Below are 23,995 nucleotides of genomic sequence, written 5' to 3' on the forward strand. Positions count from 1 at the left end.
TGTGCTCTAATATAACGATGCTCGCTTCTACCTGTCCGCTAGCTAATAAACTTCAATCACCTCCCACCATGATTTTAAAGCGGCCGCGTTAACGCTCGAAAAAACTTCAAGTTCTCCGCCTGGGGGAAAGAAGTCCACGTATCATTTAAATCCATACAAACAACTCCTACTCTTTTGTTTTCCTTTCGCTTAGGCGGATATCTCGTCGCGATTATCGTCAAACACGAAATTTCACACCAAAAAGATCGTAAACATTTTTTTTTTTTAGAAAATTTGCATGACTCGTTGATAATTAATCGTCAACTTATCGAATGTTATTAAAATAATACGCGTCATTTATTCGTTACGCAAATGGTTGAACTCGTATACCGGGGTATAACTTTGTTATCGGGTAATAAATAAATTGTTTGATTTTGTATAAAAACGTGTTTGATGAAAAGTGGTTTCTGTAAAGAATAAACATTTATCCATTATTGTTGTCTTTTCATTCGTTTATTCCCCTTTAACGGGAGGCGATTTTTTGTATAAAAGTATCAATGGGCCAGTTCTACGATGTAATAATTAATTGTGCATAGAACTGGTCATGAATGACTATATTTCCTGTTTAAGTATTTGGTATAAAATAATTAAAACTATTGATTTTATTCTACATACACTGAGTTAATTAAGTTCTGTTCATGGATCTTTGATATGTATCTGGATTTGTAGCACAGCCCGGACACGTGTGTAGAGATTCGTGGATGAATATTTCACAGTCTAAGCAAAATGTTTGATTACATTTGTTGCAAATGTATACCTGGAAATAAATGCGGTTTTCAATTATATTATGTATTATGTAGATTTACTTTATTACTTTAAATTATATATTTCAATGCATACCTTCTTATCCTTTTGCGTGATAATTTTTTGACAACCATAACAAGTTGAACAAGTCCCAGTAAATGGTACTTCTCTAAAAGGCTCAACAGGAAATAAATAATGATACGAACGAGCTAAGTGAGGAGCAGATACCAAAGTAAGTCCACATGCTCTACATTCTACGGGAAGCTCGCAATGCTTGCTGAGACACTGAGGACAAAGATATCCTGTACTCGTAAGTTTAACAGATTCGTCCGCGCTTTCTGCATGACTGCAAAAAATATTTTCTTGCTGTTACCGTAAAAAGTGAATATTTTTCGTATACCGATGGAAGATTGATTCCTTTAGGGGAGAAATGATCTAAAAATTATATACCACATGCACACTGCCATACACGTGTCGGTCGCGGAAGAATGCAAAGCATGATGCGGAAAGCCCATTTTTACAAGAGCAGCGTCCAGTCTCGTTGCAGCTGGCGGTGGATCTATGTGCATGTTCAATTGCTCTTTATAATGTTTATCATCAAGCGCAACGCCATGTTCTCCGCCAGTTGCCGTCGCCATTCTTTTGCAAATGTACAACTCAGCAGCCAATCCTATCACACTACACCTTACACAGTCTGATTTCATGTTCTAAAACCATAGCCAGTTGTTACAACTATTACGACGTAATTATCATGATGTGCACAATAGTGCATACTTGTATAGTTTCATTGATGTCTCTTGGATCGCACGTTGTGAGTGCTCCTATAATTACAAGTATTTCTTTACTAGCGTGCGACGGTAGAAGCCGTAAAGACTTCAAAGCCAGCTCTAGTGAATTCTGTAATGACGGCTCGCCTGCTGGCTGAATTTGTTGCATGCCTCTTATTTCCTGAAAACGAAGAAAACCAATGATATTTAGAAAAGAAAATAATAGAATGATAATTCAGAAGAATTTACCTTGACGTGTTTCTTGGAATTTCCCGCTAATTCGCTTACTTTTTCTGCTCTTTTATTTCTTGTTAGAATTATCCCCAACTGGCTGATGGGGTTCTGATAAAAAAATTCTTCGACAAAATCTTCCAAAAGCTGGAAATAGATGGCATGTAGAAATAATGTATGAAAATATAGTTGATATCAAATTGAAATTAAATTATTATCAGCTATGCACCTTCAATGAACATAAAAAACGTGTTGGTTTTAAATCCTGATTGGACATTGCTTCTGAAGCATCAAGGATTATATAAAGATGTCTCATCATTCCCAATCTGGCACCAATCTTTTTATCCATCTGACGTTTCCTCTTAGCATTGTGAATAATATCCGCGATAGATGCTTCCAATAATCCATGGTCATCTTCCTTAAGTGCTTCCCTTAATGAAAAATTATGCTTTCATACTCTATATAAAGAAGAACGCATGAAATTTCTAACTATGATTATACCTAACTTTATTTACAAATCATAAATAAATATTTTAAATTCATAGAATGAAATTGTAAATGGATGTAAAATTTGTGCAACTCTGATGATAGATTATTTTTTAACCCTTAAACGATATTCTGTATATTCTGAAAATGTATATAAAATGTAAAATAAGAAGCATCAATTTCCAAATGTAATTATCTTTATTTTATGTAATTCATTACACAAAATAATAGAGGGCAATATTGATTATAAATAAAATAAATGTAGTCACTGGGATGTTTAAATACTCCAAATTACCAATTAAGGGTTGATACTTTATTTACAATAAAATAATTTGTTCACTGTTGTACAAAGAATTCACAAAAATTAATTGTATGATTTGTGACTGAACTTGGAACAAAATGAAATACTTCTAATTCTATTAAATGAGTTAGTACCATGTTTTTTCATAACCAGTCTCCCACCGGTATTCCTTTTCTTCTTCTTCATCAGCCATTATTCAATTTTTAATTAAAATCTATAAGAAATGATGCAGTCTACTTAGTCCAAACACTGTAGTTTAATTATTTTTACGTGTATGTTTGAGAGCATGGCTGTTTATAGACTAAATCGTAACAAATTAGGTTAATGTTGTTTATATCATCAACATTGAGAACGACATGTCAATATTACAATCGAAAGAAGCATCATAGTCGTTTAAAATTGTTAAAACAACTCTAAAATCGTAATTAAATTGGAAATTATTTAAAAAATACAATTAATTCACATAAATATGCATACACTTAGCATGCAACTTTCACAACGTGTGTCTGGTCGATACAAGAATCTTTTATTCGAAATTTTTCCATCCGAATCAAAATAAGCTCGTCGTAAATTAAAATCAAAGCCGTCGGCTTATAAACAGGCAACATCTAAAGGAAAAAACAATTAATCATGTACAGTTCATAAAACTGCGCGCAATAACCAATGACTATTTACGAAATTGTCTTGACATTAATTAACATAAACTTGCCTTTTCTATACTCAATCCAATGCCGGAACATAGGTGAACTTGATGAATAAAAGCGGCAGATTTGAAGTCAATAACAGAATATTCGCGATTCAATCATCTTTCAGGATATAATTTTTTGTTTGTTCTATAACAGAGCATGTTAAAGACGATATTCCAAACGCGAGACATGATTCTATAGAAAGAAAATCGTCGATAATGGAGCGGAAAGGTATATTAACAAGTAAAATTTTCCCGCCAAAAGGTAGGTTGTGCCGTGGCGGGTAGGCGGTAATGGCGCCACCGTCGTCAGACGCGATCACTGTTTTCATCTCATCTCGTGCGGCAACGGCAATTTTCCAGATCAAGAAAGTCTGATTTTTCCACGGTATATCGGGCGTAAGTCAATATCATTGGTTTCAGACTCGGTCTGGTCGAAATCGGTAACGGACAAGTGTGTTCGAAAAATATTCATGGAGTAGACAGGAAGTGAATAGTCGGGGAGAGTTTTCGTGACGAGAGCCATCTTGACGAGCATCGGCTTGCTCGTGGTAGACAGAGGACGAGTCTGCGGCGGTGACCACGGTGGCGGCAGTGATGGCATCGTTTCTAAATGTTTCTGTAAATTCTGAACGGCCGTGTTATATGCAGTTAGAATAGTCGCTTCTAATCGGTAACGATCTTTCACGGGTGAGCCGGCTACTATTTACAAGATCGAATTATCCGTGAGTTTTATTCGTTGGTAACTTACGCCACTGGCCGCGTTTACAATGACTCCATGCTGTGTGCTCTGACTGTCTTACCGTTTATGCGGGAATTTCTTCGGTTTAAATAAAAAGTTTCGCTGTATACGCTTCGCGTTAGCAGTCGGAATCGCTGGCGGTTTGCGAGATTAACAACGGTAGCGGTGTGTGTGCGTGCAGTGAACCTACGAAACACCGTAACAACGGCAGTGGTGTCTTATTAAAAAATGTTCGCAGTTCGATTTCCACCGGCATGTTGCCTGTAAATTTTTCCGTAACCCGCGAAACTTTGAAATACGAATGTTGAATTTTTTTCATAGGCATTCGTATCGCGATACGAAATTAATGCGTTGACTATTTTTAGCATAGTTAATTGAAAGAACGTGCTTTTTTCACCGAATTTTTTATACCTCTCGAAATATTTATATTATTAAAATTTTCCGACGCGTCGCTCAACTAATATAAATTAAACGCGTGGCATTCGCTTCACCACGTATACAATAAACGTTACAGATCTTGTTGCAAATAATTTCCCGTTGCTTGATTTTTTTGCATATGAATTTATTTATCAATCTATTTTACCGATTTTTTTTATTAAAATTTTAGTGTACTGTGTGAAATGTATCGTCCAAAAGTGAAATTTAAATTCGTAATATGATATTTGTATAATTGTTCAAAAGAAAACAAATATTTGTATAGCTTTTAAATAATGAAATCATGCTCCTTATTAGTGTTTACATGTTTCATTATGTAATGTATGCAAAGTTTCGTAGCCTAAAGAATAAGTTGATTTTAATTTTTAGAAAGAAACATTACGGATAGAGACTCAAATACTGTATTAAACAAAATGGAGGGAGGCGATGGCCCTTCAGCCATCAGTAGCAATCCTACTGCTATTAAAGGTAATATTTATAGTTCACCTATGTCATAAGGTTTTTATATTGACTGTTAATCTTTATTTACATTGTTCTTCTACGAAGAGATTTATCAAGGTTGATACACATTTAAAATTTGTAAACAAGGGAACACAATTAACTATGAAATATTAAAGAAAGGGATATTTATTAAGGAACAGAGGAGATTATTAAAATCTGAAACTTGTATAAACACGTTCTTTTGAACAGTCTTGCAATTAATATTTGGTACATTTATATAGTAAACAAGTCGGTAATTCACTGGTATATGGAATCAGGGAACCTGATCTACCGACCCTTTTCAATGCAATTTGTAAATAAAGGAAAATTTTTTTATAATTTCTATTTCTTCTTACCATTTTTAATGAGATTCTTTTATGTTATTAGCTGCACAAGAAGAAATGGGAAGGTTAGACGTTCTTGTATGTGGACAGTGCCATTCAGTTTTTCATTTTATCGAGGAATTTCAAGAGCATCGTACAAAGGAAGGCGCTTGCACTCAAGTATCGCATTTTCGTGAAAATAGTAATGTTAGTAACATTCCGAAAATTCTATAAATGTTAATATCGAAGAATGGCAGCGTAAACAAATTGTTTTATCTGATGTTTTGTATAGAATGAACAAAAAGCACAAGTCTGGGCTTTCCTTTTATGGAAAGATTCTCAAATTCAACAAGAAGGTTCGGATAAAGACTCTACAAACTCGTGGAAGCTCTATCAGAAATGGTGCAAAATGGAAACGCACATAAGGGATTCCTGGATCGCGGCCGGGAAGACCATTCAAACGTTTACAAAAATCAGTAATGCAAAAATGCAGGATGCACCAAGACAAAATCAAACAAGTACCAATGTAGAAGGTAAATTTTGCGTGAAAATTTGTTCTGTTGTAATTTAAATACGAAGTATACTAGAGTTCGTTGTTTCATGCTTTCGTAGGAAAGCCGGTAGTTGTACGTAAGGTTATTAGAAATGGACAACCTGAAGAATCTGACACCAAAAAGGATACTAAGGGTTCGGAAACGAAGAATAAAAAAAGTAACGAATCTTTTGATACAGAAGGAGAAAAGAAGGAAAAGCCGAAGTTGAAACCTTCTATAAAACCCAAGGTTATTTGCATTGTTTTATCGATCGAATGATCCGCATTTTCATTCTTATTCGCGAAAACTAATTTATTCGATGGGTTATAGGGTAAATCAAGTAAAGCTGGTGACGAAGATAGGGACTCAAGCGACGAAGAATATACGGTAGAAAAAATTTTAGCAAAGCGTTTTAATCCAAAAAAAAGATGTTCAGAATATCTCTTGAAATGGGAAGGATATGGACAGTAAGTTTAATTCATAGAAGAGTTACTTATTCATAGATATAAATAAGCAATTATGACATTAAATAATTACAGCGAGCATAATACATGGGAACCTGCTGAACACGTGGCTACGTGTAAACATTTATTAGAAGAATTTGAAAGAAATCTTGCTAAGCAAAAAGAATTGAAAGCGGCTCAACAGCAGGCTAACGCAAAAGCGGCAGGACGGGGCAGCCATCTTGCTCAAAAAACAGTTATAAAAGCAGATGCAAAACCTGGACCAAGTACCGCAGCTCAAGTAGGGTAAGGCAACTAGATTTTGCCTATTACTCAATGAACATGAACACGTTTCGGTTGTATATCGTAACAATTATTATACTTTGATAAATTCTAATATATAGGCGACCAATGCGTTCAAGTAAATCAAAAGCCATGGACCAAGTGAAGCAATGGTGCGGTTCAATGAAGGACGAAGACAATGATTGTATGTATATTTTAATGCATTTTGTAAGCGCTGTAGAATGTTTCATGCGCTTCGTATATATTACAGAACTATATACTGCCAAAAAATAAGATTCATGTATTTTTCTTAGTGTTGGGGAAAAGAAGAATGGACTATTCCGAGAGCGATTCCGAGGACGGTGGCAGCAGTGCTGCAAAACGAATCAAAGGTGACACGGGTAGCGACGAGGATTGGACCGGGGAGTCCGAAGAAGAGAGAATGTTGAGTCGAAGCGACGTAATTCAACAAGCATTTAATCGCGCTAACGTGCAATCAAACGGTTCTAATAGAGCGAGCGGTTCGTCCTCGGATCTTGCGACTTCGTTGGGACTTCAGTCTCCCGAAGGGGCAAAATCCAATCAACCGCCAGTCCTGGTAGCGAACGCGAAAGGAGTCGTTAAAGTAGACCCGAAACAAATGCCAAACTTAACATCTGGCGTGTACGTAATGTCACGGAAGGACGGCATCATCAAGTTGGACTCGTCTCCTAGCGGAAAACTGGCCGTGAAGGGTTCGCCGACCACGCAGGGTGTTCTGATGGTTCAAAATCGCGACAACGCCAACGTAGTGAGGAAGCAAGTAATATCAGCCTCGCAGTCGAACTCGGTCACGCCAGTTAAAGTGGTCTCGAAGATGGACGGGAGCCAAGTGGTCACCCAGATGAAAGTAGTTTCCAAGCCTGTAGCGGGTAAACCGGGCGGTGCCCAAAAAACAGAGCCTATAAAAATCCAACCGAAACCGGATCCGACGCAGTTGCCGCAAATACACGTCGTGACCGCGGTGCCGGCCCCCCTAACCTTGCAACCGCGACTAAGCACAGGAATACGTCCTGGACCTGTTGCAGGCCAACGTAGCGCAGATGGTCGCCCGTTGTTACCGAGACCGCCGTTACGCGCCACGACGCCGACCAGCGTTCTTGGTATCGGATCGACGATTCGCACGCCCGTCAGAGCGCCGGCCCCAAAACAAGTCCCGCCTCAGCAGACGCGCCAGGTGCTTCAAAAACGCGCGACGACCGTCACCACGCAAAGTAATTCGGTGAGTCCTGGAAACGTTACTCAGATCAGACCAAAATTCACGGTTCTCAGCCCGCAAACGAAGCAGGTGGTTAAGGCTGGAACTAGTCCGGCACAAACGGCGAAACAGTCGCCGAAAACACCAATCGGTAAGCCACAGTCGTTGTTATCTCCGCAGCAGAAGTTGCTGATGGCGAAACGGAAAGCCCAAGAAGCAGCGGGCATCGTGAAGCCTGGCAGCCGTGGACTCTTGGCAGGCGCTCGTGCTACCGCCAGCCGCGGCAGGGGGAAACTGATAGAGGTGCCAGCGTCCGCCACGGGAAACAAACCGAAGGAGAGCAAATTGGCCGAGGGCGACGGTCTTCACATGGAATTCCACGAAGTGGGCTCGGAGGAGAGTAGCAGCGACGGCGAGCCGGAACTTCCGCCGCCGGAAGCCGACACTATAGCCACCGCGGAGCCCGACAGTCCGCCGCGGCCGTTCACATTATGTCCGTTGACGGGACGCATAATTGGGCCGGACGGTGAGCCCGTAGAGCAGCCAGCGGAACCTGAACCCGAACCGGAACCCCCCACGACGCCGTTGTCCACCGTCAAGACGACGCCCGCCACCGCGTCCGAGAGCATAGACGTTAACCCAGCGACCGCAGCCACGGAATTGGTCCTACCTTCTCTGGATTCTTTGACGGATGCCGGCGGAATAATGAGAGTCGAGATGAGTCCCGGCGGAACGACGGGCACCATCGTTCAAACTTCCGAACCGGCGCAAATCAACTTGTCGAACGTAGCCGTTCCCGCCCCGGACCTTCCGTGCCTGGACGACACAGCTCCAACTGTCACCGGACCTACCACCACCACGGCAACACCATTGCCGGAAACAACGCCCGCCAGCGAATCCTCCCTTGCCGCGGGCTTGTCGACGGCCACGGTCACCTCCACCAGCACGATAGCGATCACGTCCGCCGATGCGACCAAGAATGACGAGAAAGCGCCCGAGGAGAGGAAGGTGGCCGACGACGCGTCAAACTTGGTCACGATAACGGGCGAGGACGGTGTTGTTTATCAGGTGACGGGCCAAGCCGAGGACGGTCAGACGTTGCTGGTGACGCGCGACGCTGACGGTGAGCAACAATGCGTGTACGTTACTACGGAACAGCAAGGGGATGACGGATCCGTCCTGACGTTGGACCACGCCGTGGCTGAGGCTGTAGCGCAATTAATACCCGACCAAGTGAACTTGGCTTCGCAATTTTACGTGAAGGAGAGTGGAACGGAACCCGCCGAGAATCCAATGGTGATGTCCATCATGGATAACGCAAGCACGACTGACGTAACCGAGGGGCAGGAAGATGGCGATGGTCACGGACAGGTCGTCGCTCAGGTCGTGCAAGCAGAAGAACCTACTCCAGGTAATGTGATTTTAGTACATTAGACACCAAGTGTTTACGGTTACGATTACACCGCAATTATTTTCGTGTGACTAGGCACAATAATATCACGACAAATTAAATCTGGTTATGTTTTGTTTGACTCTGACGCACAGTAGGCGCGAAGACAACGGTTTTAGCGGTACTGATATTATACTTTTATTCTGTTTTAACGCTAGGTGGTACCAGGAGAGTAGTATTACTCTTACCCGATGGGAATCTGATGATGACCGAAGTGACGGAGGAGCAGTATGCCGCACTAGGACTCGGCAAGTGAAGAAACGCTTAAATATCGACACACACGGAAAGAATAAAACAAACGATCATGCATCGAACTATACACTTTACATGGAAGTTGTACGCTTAAGGGTGACCGTGGGTTGTATATATGTAAGAACGTTCACTTCGTACAATTGCAATGGAAAAAAGAAAAAAATTATTGACATTTTCCAGCTACAACAGTCGCGAAATGTGAAAAGTAAACAAAACATAGCTGGTGTATTGTAAAAACAGAAAAAAAAAAAAGAATAAAAACAGGAAAAAACCTACGAAGAGGATGAATCACAGATACAGAAATCTAGAATTTAGATTACGATAAATGAACTATGTTTTAGAAATTCATGTCTCGGTGTAAAACAATCCGATAAAGTTTTAATTTTTACTTTTAATTTATGAGATACGAGAGAAGGAGCAAATTGCATAGGGTTAAAACGGAAGGAAGTATCACATCTTCGATAACAAACACCATTATACAACGTTTGAAGTAAGCATTGTATTTGTAGGATAGTGAAGTATAAACTGGGGTTTTATATTTTCCAAACGATAATAGGCTATTAACGAATGATCTTTATTACCTTGCATACAAAGTCCAAGCTACCGGGCGCTATTGGCGAATTTTGCAGCATGGATATAGTCGCCAGACAAATTGAAAATATAATAATTATCGGAACGAAAATCGGCTTTTTTCAAAAGTGTGTAAATACAAAATTCAAACACTTCCATCGGGAACAAATCTTTCACGTGAAGCTTGAACCTAGTTTGACTCTGTGCCGATCATTCTTATCGTATGATCGATGCGAAACAATTACGTTTCTTTCTTTCCATTCAGTTTGAATTTCGCTTATGTGCATAAATTGCTTCATAAATTTGTAAATTTCAATTAATTCTTTGAATTCTTTTTCTCGCAAAAACGCAGAAACATGTTTTGCGTTTCAATGGACTGTGTATGCTTATCTATAGATTAAATAAGTGCACTCTTATCGAAGAACACATAATTTCTGAATCTATAAGGCTTAACGAAAAAAAAAATGAAGAAAAAATACAGTGTTGTTTAATGGAACATTACGCGCGTCTCATTATTAAGCCCATTCCTTTTCAGCTAACTCGTTACATTAAGAACTTATTCAGATTTTATATGACGCTTACCGAAAATTTAAAAAAAATATACATATATAAGAAAAACAAAAGAACGCTTTGCGCTGTATGCTTCTATCAAACAAAATGTATTAATTTTTTTGTATGTTAAATAAAGTTGTGAACGACAGAATATCGTTACGCAACGCGTAGTAATGTAAAAGATTCATGCTCTGGTTGGATATATGTTCTAAACGATCTTTCTCGCTTGTTTGTATTGTTAGATTGTACGAAGCGTAATCTATAATGTCGTATATGCAAAACCATCAATTAGGTTTCTATACGATATTTAACGCGTATCGAGAGATATATGGATTCAAAAGCAAAAAAATGAAAAAAAAAACGGAAAGATTCTTCGTATTCACGGATCACGAATCATGATAAATAATGTAATAAGTGTACCTTATACGATTGTATCGTCACATCCGACAAAAGCAGTGGTTTTGTCGGCGTTCATAGGGTTAAACTAGATGCAAGCTTAATTATAGGCAGTCTGGACTCGCAATAAAGAAAAAAAAAAGGAGAAAGAACTGCACGAAACGAAAAAACAATTATACATATATCTCAGTGTAAGAGGAAACTATTTTGCACCGATGTACGGCCAGGAATATAAAATCCTAGTATTTTACTAACGTAACCCTTTTGTACATAGAACTTCATTCTCTAAACCTTTATATAAAAATTGTTTCCAAATAAATCATAATCTTAAAACTACTGTGTGTACCTTTTTCCGCCGCATCATTGTTCTATTAAATGTCATATACTACTTCATATTTTTCAACACGAAGTATTAAGCGATTAAACGTTCTTTTGTCAATTGTAACGAATGGTTGTCAAAAATTAATCATATGGGCATTAGTTAATGGTACCATTTTACAAATAAAATGACTTCTGTATGTTCGAGTTTCGTCAGAAACAATGAGAAAAAGGATGCGCAATCCAGTCAAAGAAGAGTGAAGAAAATGTTAAGATCCAGAACATATAATTGGAATATATCGTACAATCTGATTAATACTGGTCAACAAAATATAATCTTTCGGCAAAAATCTTCTATCATGTTCTACGTTAGTACCTTCGTCTATTATCAAAACTAATAAAAGCGTCATAAGAGTGAAATAATATTGACTGTAATGTTCATAGACTTACAGAGACAAGTTACAGAATTCGTGTCCTAACGATATAAAATTATTAAAACATTATGTACATAGCGTTAAAAAAGATGGTGATTTGAACGGTAAACAGGATGAATTAAGTATCGGTAACGTTGACGATGAAGAACACGAAGACAAGTTAGGTAAAAAAATATGAGGAAACGTGTCTTTTTTAAGTATAATAACGACATTATTGTAGGCTGCGTTTGCCAAAATTAACTGTAGGCAAACGAAGTAGGAGAAAAGAGATAGAACAGTTATAATTTACTGTAATTAAAGTATCAAGAGTATTAGAACATATCTAATTAAATCCATGGTTTGTTTTAGATGTAAGTCGCAGAGAGTCGGCGATAGAAGAGTCGAAAATAAAAACTTGGGATGAGTACAGAAGATTGGTACAATTAGCACGATTAATTCCAAAAACGGTAACTGATCGAACAGCAGAGTTAACACATGTAACATCTCTACAGAAGCATCGTATCGATAGGTAGAGGAGAGAAGTTTAAGACTACATTCTTGATAGATAGATGTAGATACTAAATAGCAAAAAATTCGTAGTTGGTCTTATTTATGTTTAATACGTGTTGTAAAAATTAGACAAGTATTGAAGTCAAAACCTCGTTTAAGCGCTCTGGCGAAAAGAAGCATAATGAAAATGGAAACGCAAAAGATAATATTGATCGCGGACACGAGTTATGTGCAATTTCGCAACTTCGAATTGAATCAATTGTACAAGGTGCGCTACAAATTTTGATCGCGTACCTCACCCGATATTATTTCGCTCTGATTAATGTTACCAATGTCGTTGATAGAAAACAGTCACGTTACAAAATGTTACCACGTCGCCGGCGAGATTTCAAATTGCAGCTAGGCCTTATCGCTCTATGTTTCAAGTTTTCATAAAATCTGTGAAGAAAAACAGGAACATCATTCCCCCGGGTATGCAGATACATTTGATCATTCTGTTTCGTTGCAACGTCATCGACGAACCGGAGGAAATGCTTGTGTTGAATGTACAACATGGCAAACCGTTGGTCATCAGATTGCATGGATGCAGGGACCCCCCTATCCTGATGGGTACCAAATGACACAAATTACTTACAAACGTTTATAAAATACAGTTTTTACTGTTGCATAGGATAAAGTTTGTTTTAATAAAACTGAACGCTTCAATTCATTTTGCAGGAATCGATGAAACGCAAGAGGCATGTTCGAATTCTTTGGAATACGTCAAAGAGTACTCCAGTCACGCCTTGCATACGGAATTACTACAGTCGTTCAACAGCACAAACGTACTTCTCAATTGTCTCGTATTCATTAGCATTTTAATTTTTAATAACGACATTTGTTTCTTTGCCATAATATAGTTAATTGTATCTACCACTGTCAGAATATATCATTGTTTTGTAGGACACGACGTCAAGTAGCTCCGAGAGCGAGGCGAGCTGGAATAACTTTCATACAATATTTAGAAGCATGATTCTCGATTGCAAAAAAGGCTTCGTTGGAGAAGAAATTCACGTGCCCATGAAATTCAGGAACATCGGAGGAGAGGGAACGTTTTTCATAATGAGTGAAATCGACTGGGTTTCGATGCACATTGAAGTAAAATCATTGCTTCCTCGTACCGTTACATCATACATTACGCAATTTTTTTCCACCTGTTTGCCGTTTCTCTGATCTAATATCGTGTTCTCTTTTTAAAATGTACCAGGATATCACCGATAAGAACGTGCTGATACTGCCTTCGTTCCTCGTCTGGCCAGCGTACTTTTCAATGAAGTCGCAGCAAATAATAACGCTGCACACTTACTTCTTGCCCCACTGTTACGGGATCCATGTAAATGAAACAGTTTAAAACAGGGTTTCTTCTAACAGTTATTTGGAATAAAAGTTCTTCGTAACTTCAACCTACATTACAGTTTCCAAGCCCTGTTTGAAACTTATTTTCTTTTCGTTTATCGTGTTCGTTCTTATCAGGTCGACAAACTGTACATACTCAGCGACAACTGCAACATGCTGGCGACAGAAATAATCGGTGACGGCATAACATACGAAACTGACTTCATCCAGCTTAGTAAAGTATCTACGTCACTGTTTGCAAATAGTATCATTAGCGTATGGTTGGAGTACGTAGTACAATTGCGTTGCAACGTATTCGTTTCAGTTCTCCTATGCAATAAAAAAAGAACCTAACATAATACAAACAAAAGATAAAATTTTAGCAATTAGAAAAAGTATGGCCGTTCGAGGGGGATATCGATAAACGTGCGCGTCATTACGTAAGATTAAGCACAAGTGTGCCCGACGAAATTGGGCAATGCACGATTTGCGTGAGCAATATTAGGTAACGCATGCTCGAAACGATTCTATTTTTTTTCGTACCGACGACAGTGGCGCAGCCAGGAATTTACCAAGAGATAATTTTCAGCGAGATGAGCATGCATTGTCGATGGGAAAAACGAAAGGTTCAAGCTAACGAAGATGAAACGAACGAGCCTAATGATTTCCCTCTGAGTCAGCTTCGTATCGATCCGGATCACGGGATACTGTCCCCAAGTTCTGTGCATTATTTTAACGTAACCGCTGAATGCACAGATCTGCAGCCAAATTATTATTCGTCCGTTCTACAGTAAGATAAATAACGGTGACGCCAATGAAAGGATACCTTTTAAGTCGGTACCGTTTTCAGACTGTACGTGGAAGATATACCACTTGCAGCCATTCCAAAGAAACTACAATTGCATGTCAAGGAATGCACCACGAAACGACGTAAATGTTTAATCGTAAATAATCATGATTTATCAATCGACCAATAAACCAACTTTCTATCGGATCGCTATAACGCTTGTTATCAGTCCGTAGATATTTGGGTGGCCGACGTCGAAGTTTGCGTTCAACATATGAAGGACGACGAAAAGGAAACGTGCGTCAACTTTAAATATGTTTTCACATCAAACAAAGATGATTAACTTTATAAATTTTTTGTATAATCGACCAGCGACGAAAGATTCGAAGAATTGTTCGAAAGTTTAACCGAGACTCCATCGGATCACGAGTACTCGTTCGACGACGATCAAACAAAGACATCGGATTATACGGACGATAGCGAAGAATACAAGTCCACGCGTCGATTGGTAAGTCGCTTCACGATCACCGTTGCATTTTTAATATCAATTACAACACAAATGAATCACGTTTGCTAATTATATCGCAGATAACGGACGAATTGTTTTCTCATTACGATGTAGTGAACCTGAAACGATTCGAGTCCCTTTTATGGGAGCGCATAATAAGCATGGGTATCATCAGACCTACAAGGCTTGTAATTTTATAATTCACAAACGTTTGTTCGAAAATTTACTGTAAGATATTCGGCGATTTAAAATTGTTACACGCGACAGAATCCTGCATATCGGTGTCCAAGAAACCTATGTTTTGATCGTGAAGAACATCTCTGAGAATTCCTTAATTTATGCGTGGGGAGAAGCAAATGGATCCGATGCGGAGAAGATGAAACTCTGTGTGTGTCCCGAGAAAGGGGAAGTACCGGCTAAAGGCACAGAAAAAATCAAGATCACGCTCACGCCAATGAAAGAGGTCGAAAATTGGTTTGAAAGATTCCAATTTATAAATGAATTTATCAATGAAACTTATTATGACTCTCTTCCTCCGATGGCGTCTCGAAAATTTTTAGGGTGTCGTACAGTTCTTGCACGTACCGTGTTTCGTTGGAAATTCCCACAAAATAATAATGCTGGGTGTCGAGTGCTTCATTCGGTCGCTCTACGTCACATTTTATCTTCCACTGACCAACCAAGAGCCTTTGGAACTGAAAAATAATTTCACTCGTGTTGAATGGCACACGGACAGTCTGAAAGTTGCTTTCGATTTGGCGGAACGGTCAAAGAAAGGCATGGTAAGCCGCGTGGCTTAAAAAAGAAGAAAACAGTTGGGAAGTATTCATCTCGTTTTTGCAGAGGCTATTGAACAAATACAGAACGCGAGAGGAACGAGAATTAATGAACACGAATCTGGATCAAGGGGACGTTCTTAAAGAAGTTTCCGCGGGTCCCTCGGTATCTGACGTAAGCGTCGAAGAATCAAGAGGACGTATCTTCGAGAATCAAGAGCGATCATCTTCGAGCACCCGTACTTCAGAAATCATTCGAGTAAGAAAATCCTGCTAAATTCCACGCGACACGACCTATTAACCCTCGCGCAGCGAATGCAGGGTCATTTTGAAAATTAAACGAATTACGATCGCAGATGAGCCGCCTAGCAACGGAAAATAAAGAACATTCGAAGGGAGACGTCCATTCGCCCAAACACATCGTACCTTTCCTCGAAACAATTCTACCACCGCCTACGCAACCCAATGTAATCGAATTCCTGGGCCTGCCATTAAGAACAGGTATCGTTAGCGAAGAAATTAAAATTTAGAAACGACTCGCAGTGAAATAATTTTTAGTGGAAAAGAAAACCTTCGTTATAAAAAACGAGACTCCGATTCCGTGCAACTTTCGGCTACGCGTGAAGAACTTCTATCCTGTCGATTGTTCGTGCGAACGAAAGTCGCAAGAAGATCGCATCAAGTTCATATACAAGCAAGTCTACGGTCGAAATAAGGATTTAATCGGTAGAACCGGCAAACTATATTATTTCCTTTTCTTTGGACCAATAAAGAGAAACGTGCACCGCTGCTATTTCAGAAGAAACGCTATGTCGTCTAAAACAACCTCGATCGGGGGTCGTGATTTACGTAGATCCTCCGAACTCCGACATCGAACGATTCGAGGCCATACCGGTGGACATTTACGTCTTCGCCGATACTTGGGGCACTTACATCGACGAATTAGACATTGATATCGCAGGATTACCACGATACACGTTAGCAATATGCGTTCAAGTCGCTGAACTGCCGATATCGCTATCGATCTGCGAGAGGACTTCAACCAGCACATGCGTTATCAAGTGCGTCAGAAGCAGAGACCATAACTGTTATAACAAAAATGAAAAAAAATGTGAATATAAAAAATGTATTGTAGATTTGGAACGGTAGCAACAGGTATTCGCCTGCAGCCCAGGAAGATATTAGTGAAGAATACGAGCGTTGTACCTATAGCTGTGGATTGGCATTCGTTTTTAGTCATGCCAAAAACGGAAACAATGCCCTTTAACGTCGTATTCGACCTCTACACTCCGTTTACCAACAAACTGGCGAGACAATTGGTAGCCAGTAAATGGAAAAGCAAAAACGAAACGTGCATAGAGGAGCACGTAACGAACTCTGTAAAATCGGAAATAAAAAGTGGATCTGATTCGTTTGGAAGAAACGACAGCATCGCAGAAGTGTCGAGCGCATCGCCAAGTGCTTCTCACGAGGCAACGACGTCTAGTTGCACGTAAATATTCTTACGTGACGATTACGTGATCGAGCCCTTGATCGCGCTACATTCTCAATTATTATTACTATTATATAAGTCATAGCAGTTATTCAGTTGGTCTGAAACAGTTATTTTTGGAACCTTTTCAAGCCCTGCTTTAAATTCATTTAGAATATCCTCGAAATTGAGTACATCTTGGACGTGGAATGACTGCGATTTGAATAGTCTTGAATCTTCGAAAAGTCACGAATATATAAAGGATGAAACAAACGTGTACTCGCACGAGATTGATCAAAATCAAATTGAAAATGCGAATGATACTGAATTTAAAATTTCGATAATTCCTTACTACGGTGCGGTCGACACAGAAGTTTGCTTAGTAAGGAAATTTGCAGTATAATTATACATATTAATTATTTTCAAGAACCATTAAGGAACTATTTCAATACGTCCTAAGGTCACTCCCAGGGAAATATTTATTTCGCCAAAAGACAATGCTTCTGTGACCATTACTGTGCAGCCTCATCAATGCGATTTCCTTAACGCGAGCACGAATTTTACAGGAGAACTGTTTTGCAAAATTTTAGGATTTCCACGAATTGCTCCAAGCGATAAGTTCGTATATAGTTCTGGTATTTGTATTATCTGGCTATAAAATATTCTATAAACTTACAGGTATCGAGATAATTGCTATGCTAGACTAGATGGGACCTATTTAACTCCCATAGAAATCAATGTTACTGCGAACATCGTTAAACCACAATTAATTTTTGATATACCTACATACGATAGGACATTCGCGTGCTGTGCTAACGACATGATGCAGTCTAGATGGAAAACATTAATGTACATCAAACAGCATTTCTGCTTTCTTTTCAAACGTTTTGATGTTACATTCCTTGGATTGAAGTTTAATTTTTCTAATTTTAGACTGAAGAAAACATTTTTCTTTTATAATAAAGGTAATAACATGGTTGGTGTTTCGTTTGCAACATACAACCCATTTCATATCGAGTCTGTTTCAATCTATGCAGAAACAAATATATGCAGCCCTATAAAAGATATATGTATAAATGGCCATGGATGTGCAGAGGTAATTTATTCTTCCATACATTAAATCAGCAGAAATGTTCCAAATAACACTGCCCTTGCAGGTAGTAATATCATGCACTGTCAAGGAAGAATTAATTGAAACCTTGTTGCACACAAATAAAATTCAAGACTTGCATGATGCAGTACTTATAGTGAAAGAGCCATTGTCCATTATACATTCTGATGACAGCACTCAGGTCTAGATATTTCATTTTATTTTGTTGTAGTAATACAAGTATGTACTCGTTATAAAATTTCAGGAGGTAGAGTTAATTCTACACATTTGGTTACCATCGTTAAAACTATCCATATATACATTAGAGTTTGGTCCTGTGTATGTAGGCAACACTAAGAAATTAATATTGGTTGTTGAAAACTTATCAAGTATGGTTACATTTGATGATTTGTTTGGCAATTAGATAAGTTACTTTTTGCAATAATGTGCTACTGTGATTAAATTTTAAACAGTATGCAGCTACAAATTCAACATTATAAAAAAATCCAAAAACAAAGAGTTTATGGTTGATCAAGAAGAAGGAATATTAACGAGTCATTGTACCAGAGGAAGTTGCATTGCAATTACAGTTTCTTTTCAACCAAAGTACACATATTAAGAATAAATGTAGTATTATTGATTACATTGATAATCATGCGTAATCTTTTTCTATATAGAAAGGCTGGACAGTCTGTTGAAACGTTACAAATAATAGTTAACAATCCACATACTATGGAAGAATGTGAACTTAATGGAGAAGGATCCTTAGATGAAAAGTACTGTATTCCAGGAACATAAATAAAGAAAGAATATATGATAGACGTAAAACGACATTAAATTCGCGTTTATGAGACTAAAACAAGCATCTTATATAAAAGTAATGTTTCACGGATTTAATTTGAGATTAATAGAATTAATATTTTAATTTTACCGAGTTTTCAATTACCGTTTTATTACTTGTAATTTAATTAAGAGTAAACTAAATATTCTAACCTGATTATTAACCCTTTGACTGTGAACAGCGCCAAGCAACGCTTGTACAGATATTCGATTAATTAATCGACTGTATGCGGTAAACGCCTATGAGCGTTCAACGTGCAGTACACTGAACGTGCGAAAAAGTCTTCCGCACACGGCAGATCTTTCGTCCGCTGCAAATGGGTTACAATTTTAACGTAAAAAATGTAAATATGACATAGCTTCTATTTTCATCGCAATATAGAACTGTGATATGAGAGAAAAAACGAAAATATTTAGAAACATTAGTAAAGTTAAGTTAAAGTTCTACTCATCTTCGTTACCGGCTTTTCAGTCTATCGATAACAGTTTATTTATTCCAATGTTAACACTTAACACGATACGCTTGAACCGTGCACCATGCATGTACATACATACGTAATATTTTATTCGCGAGAAATTCAAAATCATATAACGTATAAATTAAAGCAGTCCGATAATATCTAAATTAATACATTTCCTTATCGGACATCAATGAACTAATCAGTTTCTTTGGAATGTCATCATCGGAATGTATTAATTATGGAAAAACGCGTTTTCGCTTTCATGAACGTGGGCCTTTCTCCGAAAGCATGTCGTTCACTCACCCACACATTTACGAAATTTTTGATGACTTACCGAGACTGCTGTACGGTATCGCCACCTACCGCAGTAAATGCGACACAACGTAGAATTTTCACTGTCACGTGACCGGCCTAACCAATTGGAGAATTTCGAGGGCCCTATACGTGGCATAAGGCATGAATCCTTTCCACGTCCGCCATTTTGACATACGGTACTTTTCGAGAGTGTTGGTTTTATGTTTTATCGTTTCTCGTGAAAATAATCTTTTTTACTGAAACGTAAGTAACGCAAGTGACTTATACGGGCTACGTGACATTACGGGAAAGTCTCGGTAATCAGACGACGTTTATAAATAATGGAAGTTTGAGCGGGGAACCTTTGACGATTCGCTGGGGAGTAGGTCGAAGGTGACAGACAACCGGGTGTACGCAGTGGCTTCGCAAACCGCACAATATCTTCCGCCTTGCTCGCAATACCTCGGTGTTGGCGTTTTAGGTAGCCGATCACGTTTTAAAAGTGCATAGATCACCGACAAAAGACTCTAAAGTGATCCCTGACGGTATGCTAGTCCGATAATCATAGCGATGTATTAAAATGAGAATCAATAGCGGGCAGCGTGAGCATCTCGTGTGTGCCTCTACACATTCTTCTTTTTTTCTCTTTTTTTTTTTTTTATTTGTTTCGTTCGTTAAACCGAAATCTATGATCCATGTTATTCGCTGTACTCCTTTTTTTTATCGAACGTTCCACGTATATGTGCAGGTTAGCTTTTTCGGCTTTGTGTCAGCAACGTATCGGTACTTCACGCATGTTTCTACTCGTTGGCTCTGTCGGCGTAATTTCAGTTTTTCACGTCTGCGAAACGTGTCTTCTTTTGTTCACTCGCGTCTATGCGTCTGGAATTCTTCGCTCGTTTCGATTATTTCACCTATTTGTTTTTCGTTTTGCTAAAAATTATCGTTTCATTTTCGTCCCAATAAAATTTCATACAGCAACGTATTGCACGTCGTATGGTCGTGCATCGTGGACTTGCATATGTCGAGCATAGTTTATCTCTTTTTCAGACTAATTTCATGCACTGAATTCGGACGATGCGTAGTTATAATTTCGTGATTATGTGTATTGTCTTTGTGTTTTTTTTTTAAATGATGCTCTTGCCCCTGCATTAATTTGTCAGTATGTCATTCTTTTATAAATGTTTACGCACATTTTTAAGTAAGGTATTGGTTTAGTTATAATACAATCTTAAAAACTATTCAATGCTATGTTCAAAAGTTAACTTCATTTTTGCAATATCATCTACGAAAGAAAATAAAGAATCGGTAACATCATGCTGTATCATAGACAACTAACTTGTCGACATGATTTAAATTGCACAATATATATTATGTAAAATTAAAGCATGCACAGTGGAATATATGAATTATACTGTACAAAATTTGATTATGTTGGTAATTTAATTTTGATGTTTTGTTTGTTGTAGGTATTTATATAACCAACACTAGCCATGGGGAATATGTTTACAACATTATTTAAAGGCCTTTTTGGCAAAAAAGAAATGAGGATTTTGATGGTGGGTCTCGATGCAGCGGGTAAAACTACAATTCTGTACAAATTAAAATTAGGGGAAATTGTTACTACAATTCCCACTATAGGTAAATATAAAACATTATTTTTACCTATATTTCCTATTAATACATTACATGTACGTGTTTCCTGATCTTGTATGTTTCGTTCAATGTGATTTTATACATTGGCAATTATAGGAAGGAAACATTGTGTGTTTGGTGATACGATTTACTGACACTGAATTATAAATTTTAGGTTTCAATGTAGAAACAGTCGAGTACAAGAATATAAGTTTTACTGTATGGGATGTGGGTGGTCAAGACAAAATCAGACCTCTCTGGCGACATTACTTTCAGAATACACAAGTATGCTATCCATTGGTTAAATAATTTTTTTAATTTTTAGTTAACAATTTTTTATAATTTGCCCGATTTATCTGTAACCCGCAATGAACATATTCGTTAATAGCAATTTTTCTTACAGGGACTGATATTTGTTGTTGATAGTAATGATAGGGAACGTATCGGTGAAGCGCGCGAAGAATTGATGAGAATGTTAGCTGAAGATGAGCTTAGAGATGCAGTACTTCTTATATTTGCTAACAAACAAGTAAGTACAGCTCTGAAAGTATTAATATACTTAGACTCGTGTATATTTTATTGTAGTATAGTAACGTACAAAGCATTCAAAAATCTAAGACGTATAAAGCGTTTGTTGTGTAAATAACATATACTATATAAACATATTGGATATATGCCAAATGAAAATTTAACGATAAAGCTAGTATAGTCTATTGAATTACTAGCTAGGAAGAAATCAATTAGATATATCCGATTATTGTATGTTTCGGTCCACATACCTTAAATTACTATTCCAGGATCTCCCAAATGCAATGAATGCAGCAGAGATAACTGATAAGTTGGGTCTGCACTCTTTGCGTAATCGTAATTGGTACATTCAAGCAACGTGTGCCACAAGTGGAGATGGACTTTACGAGGGCCTTGATTGGCTCTCCAATCAGCTCAAAAATGCCAATCGCTAATTGGAACGTTGTTCTGTCAACATTCAGTTGCTATATTAACATCATAAAAATCAGCTGCACACCTGTCCCCCCCACGAATGAGTAATAATATAAAAAAGGTAATACTAAGTGCAAACTACAAGATCTCTTGGATCTTAAGTGGAGGGTGGAGAGATTATCGAAAGTTGTCATTGTGCCAGGAAGTTTTTGGGGGGAGAGGAGTGGGGAAACGGCCGGAAGCACACATTCGAACGGCCACACAGGACTATTGCCTTGTGCAACTTATTATTATAATTATTATTATATTAGCATTATAGTTACACTTTTTACACAGAGATACCACGAGAAAAGTGGAAAACTTGGAAGTAATTGTATTAAAGTACCTAACTCTGAAACATACAATACACATTCGTTAATTAATAATTTGAATATCTTTGAAAAAAAAAAAAAATTTAAGAACAAAAAAGTGAAGTACCCACGGTGTTGTCAGTTTGAACGCGTTGGACATACTGATTATCATAATGTAGCTGCATATTGTACATTACATTATATAAATACGATGATAAAAATGTGATCAATAGATGAGAGAATGTTGCTCTGTCCACTACATTACAAAATGTCACATTGGCCCATCAGTTGACATGTTTAAATGCAGTGAATGGTAACTGACGGTGCAATGACTTACTGTTTCTAGTTACAAAAGTTTGTTTCTATTTTTTTAAGTTTTCAGTGGTATACGTCGAAAAATGCAAAGCGAAACTATATACAAATGGTTGTCTTACTGCTTGGCTATCGGCAGGTGTAGAGTTGCACCCCCCTTCACCTGTTTGCGATAAAACTAACAGCCAGTCAACCATGTATATCTCAGTGTAAAAGAGATATCATTTATTTATTGCACCTTGATAAGGTAAAATTAGAATATTGTCAACATTCCGAAATTATGCATCGATCGTGGCGGGAAATGCAGATGAATCATTTTTAAATAAGTGAAGAAAGTGAAAGAAAGATGCTTTAAAAAAAAAAAAAAAAAAGAAACGTGAAGTAAAGAAAAAAGAAAAAAAAACTAGGAAAGAACCTCTCGCAGCAAAGAGAGATAGGCCTCGCAATTTCTAAGCCAGCAATTCAAACTGGCATGGCAATTTGCCAGATGAAGCCATTTTCGCAAGCCCTTCAATCTCCTAATGTTTTCCTGTCCTCGAAATACATTGTTTTTACGAAATAATCTTCCCCTAACTGATCAAGTCGCCTTTCCGTCATATGCGAAGATTCGTATAATTATATATGAATGTTTAAACAATTTGTGAAATATACTGTAATTGTGCTTTATGTAGTCTATGTGTTATTTGCCGTTAAAATAGTTTGTTTTTGTTCTGGCTGGTTATGAATAGGATATATAGAGTCCTCCATTTGGGGTGCATGCATATTGTGCAGGGAATGATCAGGATAAAGGGATTTCTGCACTCGTGCAGGAAAAACAATGATTTATAAATATATATACACATGGTACATACACTTTCATATTAAAAAAAAAAATATATATATATATATTCATATACATGCATATGTATACAGATGTATATACACATACATACATATACATATATATAATTAGTAACAGATGAAGCAAAT

General features: G+C 37.9%; 6 protein-coding genes across 18 annotated transcripts; 5 read left to right on the plus strand and 1 right to left on the minus strand.

The window, feature by feature from the left end:
* Positions 1-24: 24 nt before the first annotated feature.
* Positions 25-3,594, minus strand: Ssl1 (general transcription factor IIH subunit 2 Ssl1). Of its 3 annotated transcripts, none has more exons than XM_076766888.1 (8): positions 2,703-3,594; positions 2,011-2,212; positions 1,800-1,928; positions 1,558-1,731; positions 1,234-1,490; positions 880-1,129; positions 655-796; positions 25-119 (listed from the first exon to the last, which is right to left on the minus strand). In XM_076766888.1, exons 1-7 carry the CDS (start codon positions 2,759-2,761, stop codon positions 665-667), a joined length of 1,203 nt encoding a protein of 400 aa, XP_076623003.1. In that variant the 5' UTR covers positions 2,762-3,594; the 3' UTR covers positions 25-119; positions 655-664. The 3 variants fall into 3 exon arrangements, with proteins under 3 accessions (XP_076623003.1, XP_076623004.1, XP_076623002.1); XM_076766889.1 differs by lacking the exon at positions 25-119 and adding an exon at positions 378-446; XM_076766887.1 differs by lacking the exon at positions 25-119 and having other exon boundaries at positions 494-796.
* Chro (chromodomain-containing protein chromator) lies at positions 3,574-11,284 on the plus strand. Of its 8 annotated transcripts, none has more exons than XM_076766881.1 (11): positions 3,669-3,978; positions 4,800-4,898; positions 5,298-5,440; positions 5,526-5,766; positions 5,846-6,015; positions 6,097-6,233; positions 6,306-6,515; positions 6,614-6,696; positions 6,806-7,752; positions 7,912-9,139; positions 9,337-11,284. In XM_076766881.1, the coding sequence occupies exons 2-11, from the start codon at positions 4,844-4,846 to the stop codon at positions 9,432-9,434; spliced, it is 3,312 nt and encodes a 1,103-aa protein (XP_076622996.1). In that variant the 5' UTR covers positions 3,669-3,978; positions 4,800-4,843; the 3' UTR covers positions 9,435-11,284. The 8 variants fall into 8 exon arrangements, with proteins under 8 accessions (XP_076622990.1, XP_076622996.1, XP_076622991.1 ...); XM_076766880.1 differs by having other exon boundaries at positions 3,670-3,978; positions 7,909-9,139; XM_076766875.1 differs by lacking the exon at positions 3,669-3,978 and adding an exon at positions 3,574-3,652 and having other exon boundaries at positions 6,806-9,139.
* An 800-nt stretch (positions 11,285-12,084) lies between these two features.
* Positions 12,085-19,318, plus strand: LOC143342856 (uncharacterized). The gene is made up of 19 exons (XM_076767141.1): positions 12,085-12,208; positions 12,319-12,457; positions 12,534-12,798; positions 12,907-13,013; positions 13,132-13,326; positions 13,436-13,561; positions 13,702-13,875; positions 16,186-16,360; positions 16,434-16,695; positions 16,770-17,126; positions 17,280-17,487; positions 17,566-17,723; positions 17,784-17,954; positions 18,039-18,201; positions 18,263-18,397; positions 18,461-18,584; positions 18,669-18,801; positions 18,873-19,072; positions 19,218-19,318. The coding sequence occupies exons 2-18, from the start codon at positions 12,371-12,373 to the stop codon at positions 18,991-18,993; spliced, it is 2,961 nt and encodes a 986-aa protein (XP_076623256.1). The 5' UTR covers positions 12,085-12,208; positions 12,319-12,370; the 3' UTR covers positions 18,994-19,072; positions 19,218-19,318.
* LOC143342721 (uncharacterized) lies at positions 13,918-15,074 on the plus strand. Its single transcript, XM_076766891.1, has 6 exons — positions 13,918-14,068; positions 14,153-14,353; positions 14,414-14,507; positions 14,580-14,647; positions 14,732-14,858; positions 14,939-15,074. Exons 2-6 carry the CDS (start codon positions 14,157-14,159, stop codon positions 15,056-15,058), a joined length of 606 nt encoding a protein of 201 aa, XP_076623006.1. The 5' UTR covers positions 13,918-14,068; positions 14,153-14,156; the 3' UTR covers positions 15,059-15,074.
* Positions 15,194-16,192, plus strand: LOC143342720 (uncharacterized). The gene is made up of 4 exons (XM_076766890.1): positions 15,194-15,321; positions 15,419-15,640; positions 15,702-15,893; positions 15,991-16,192. The coding sequence occupies exons 1-4, from the start codon at positions 15,235-15,237 to the stop codon at positions 16,162-16,164; spliced, it is 675 nt and encodes a 224-aa protein (XP_076623005.1). The 5' UTR covers positions 15,194-15,234; the 3' UTR covers positions 16,165-16,192.
* A 583-nt stretch (positions 19,319-19,901) lies between the features above and the next one.
* Positions 19,902-23,692, plus strand: Arf79f (ADP-ribosylation factor 1). Of its 4 annotated transcripts, none has more exons than XM_076766895.1 (5): positions 19,902-20,054; positions 21,260-21,431; positions 21,601-21,710; positions 21,829-21,954; positions 22,223-23,692. In XM_076766895.1, exons 2-5 carry the CDS (start codon positions 21,284-21,286, stop codon positions 22,385-22,387), a joined length of 549 nt encoding a protein of 182 aa, XP_076623010.1. In that variant the 5' UTR covers positions 19,902-20,054; positions 21,260-21,283; the 3' UTR covers positions 22,388-23,692. The 4 variants fall into 4 exon arrangements, with proteins under 4 accessions (XP_076623010.1, XP_076623009.1, XP_076623011.1 ...); XM_076766894.1 differs by having other exon boundaries at positions 19,950-20,271; XM_076766896.1 differs by having other exon boundaries at positions 19,950-20,183.
* The last annotated feature ends 303 nt before the right edge of the window (positions 23,693-23,995 follow it).

Source organism: Colletes latitarsis, chromosome 6 (assembly GCF_051014445.1).
Source record: "Colletes latitarsis isolate SP2378_abdomen chromosome 6, iyColLati1, whole genome shotgun sequence".
Lineage (NCBI taxonomy): Eukaryota > Metazoa > Arthropoda > Insecta > Hymenoptera > Colletidae > Colletes > Colletes latitarsis.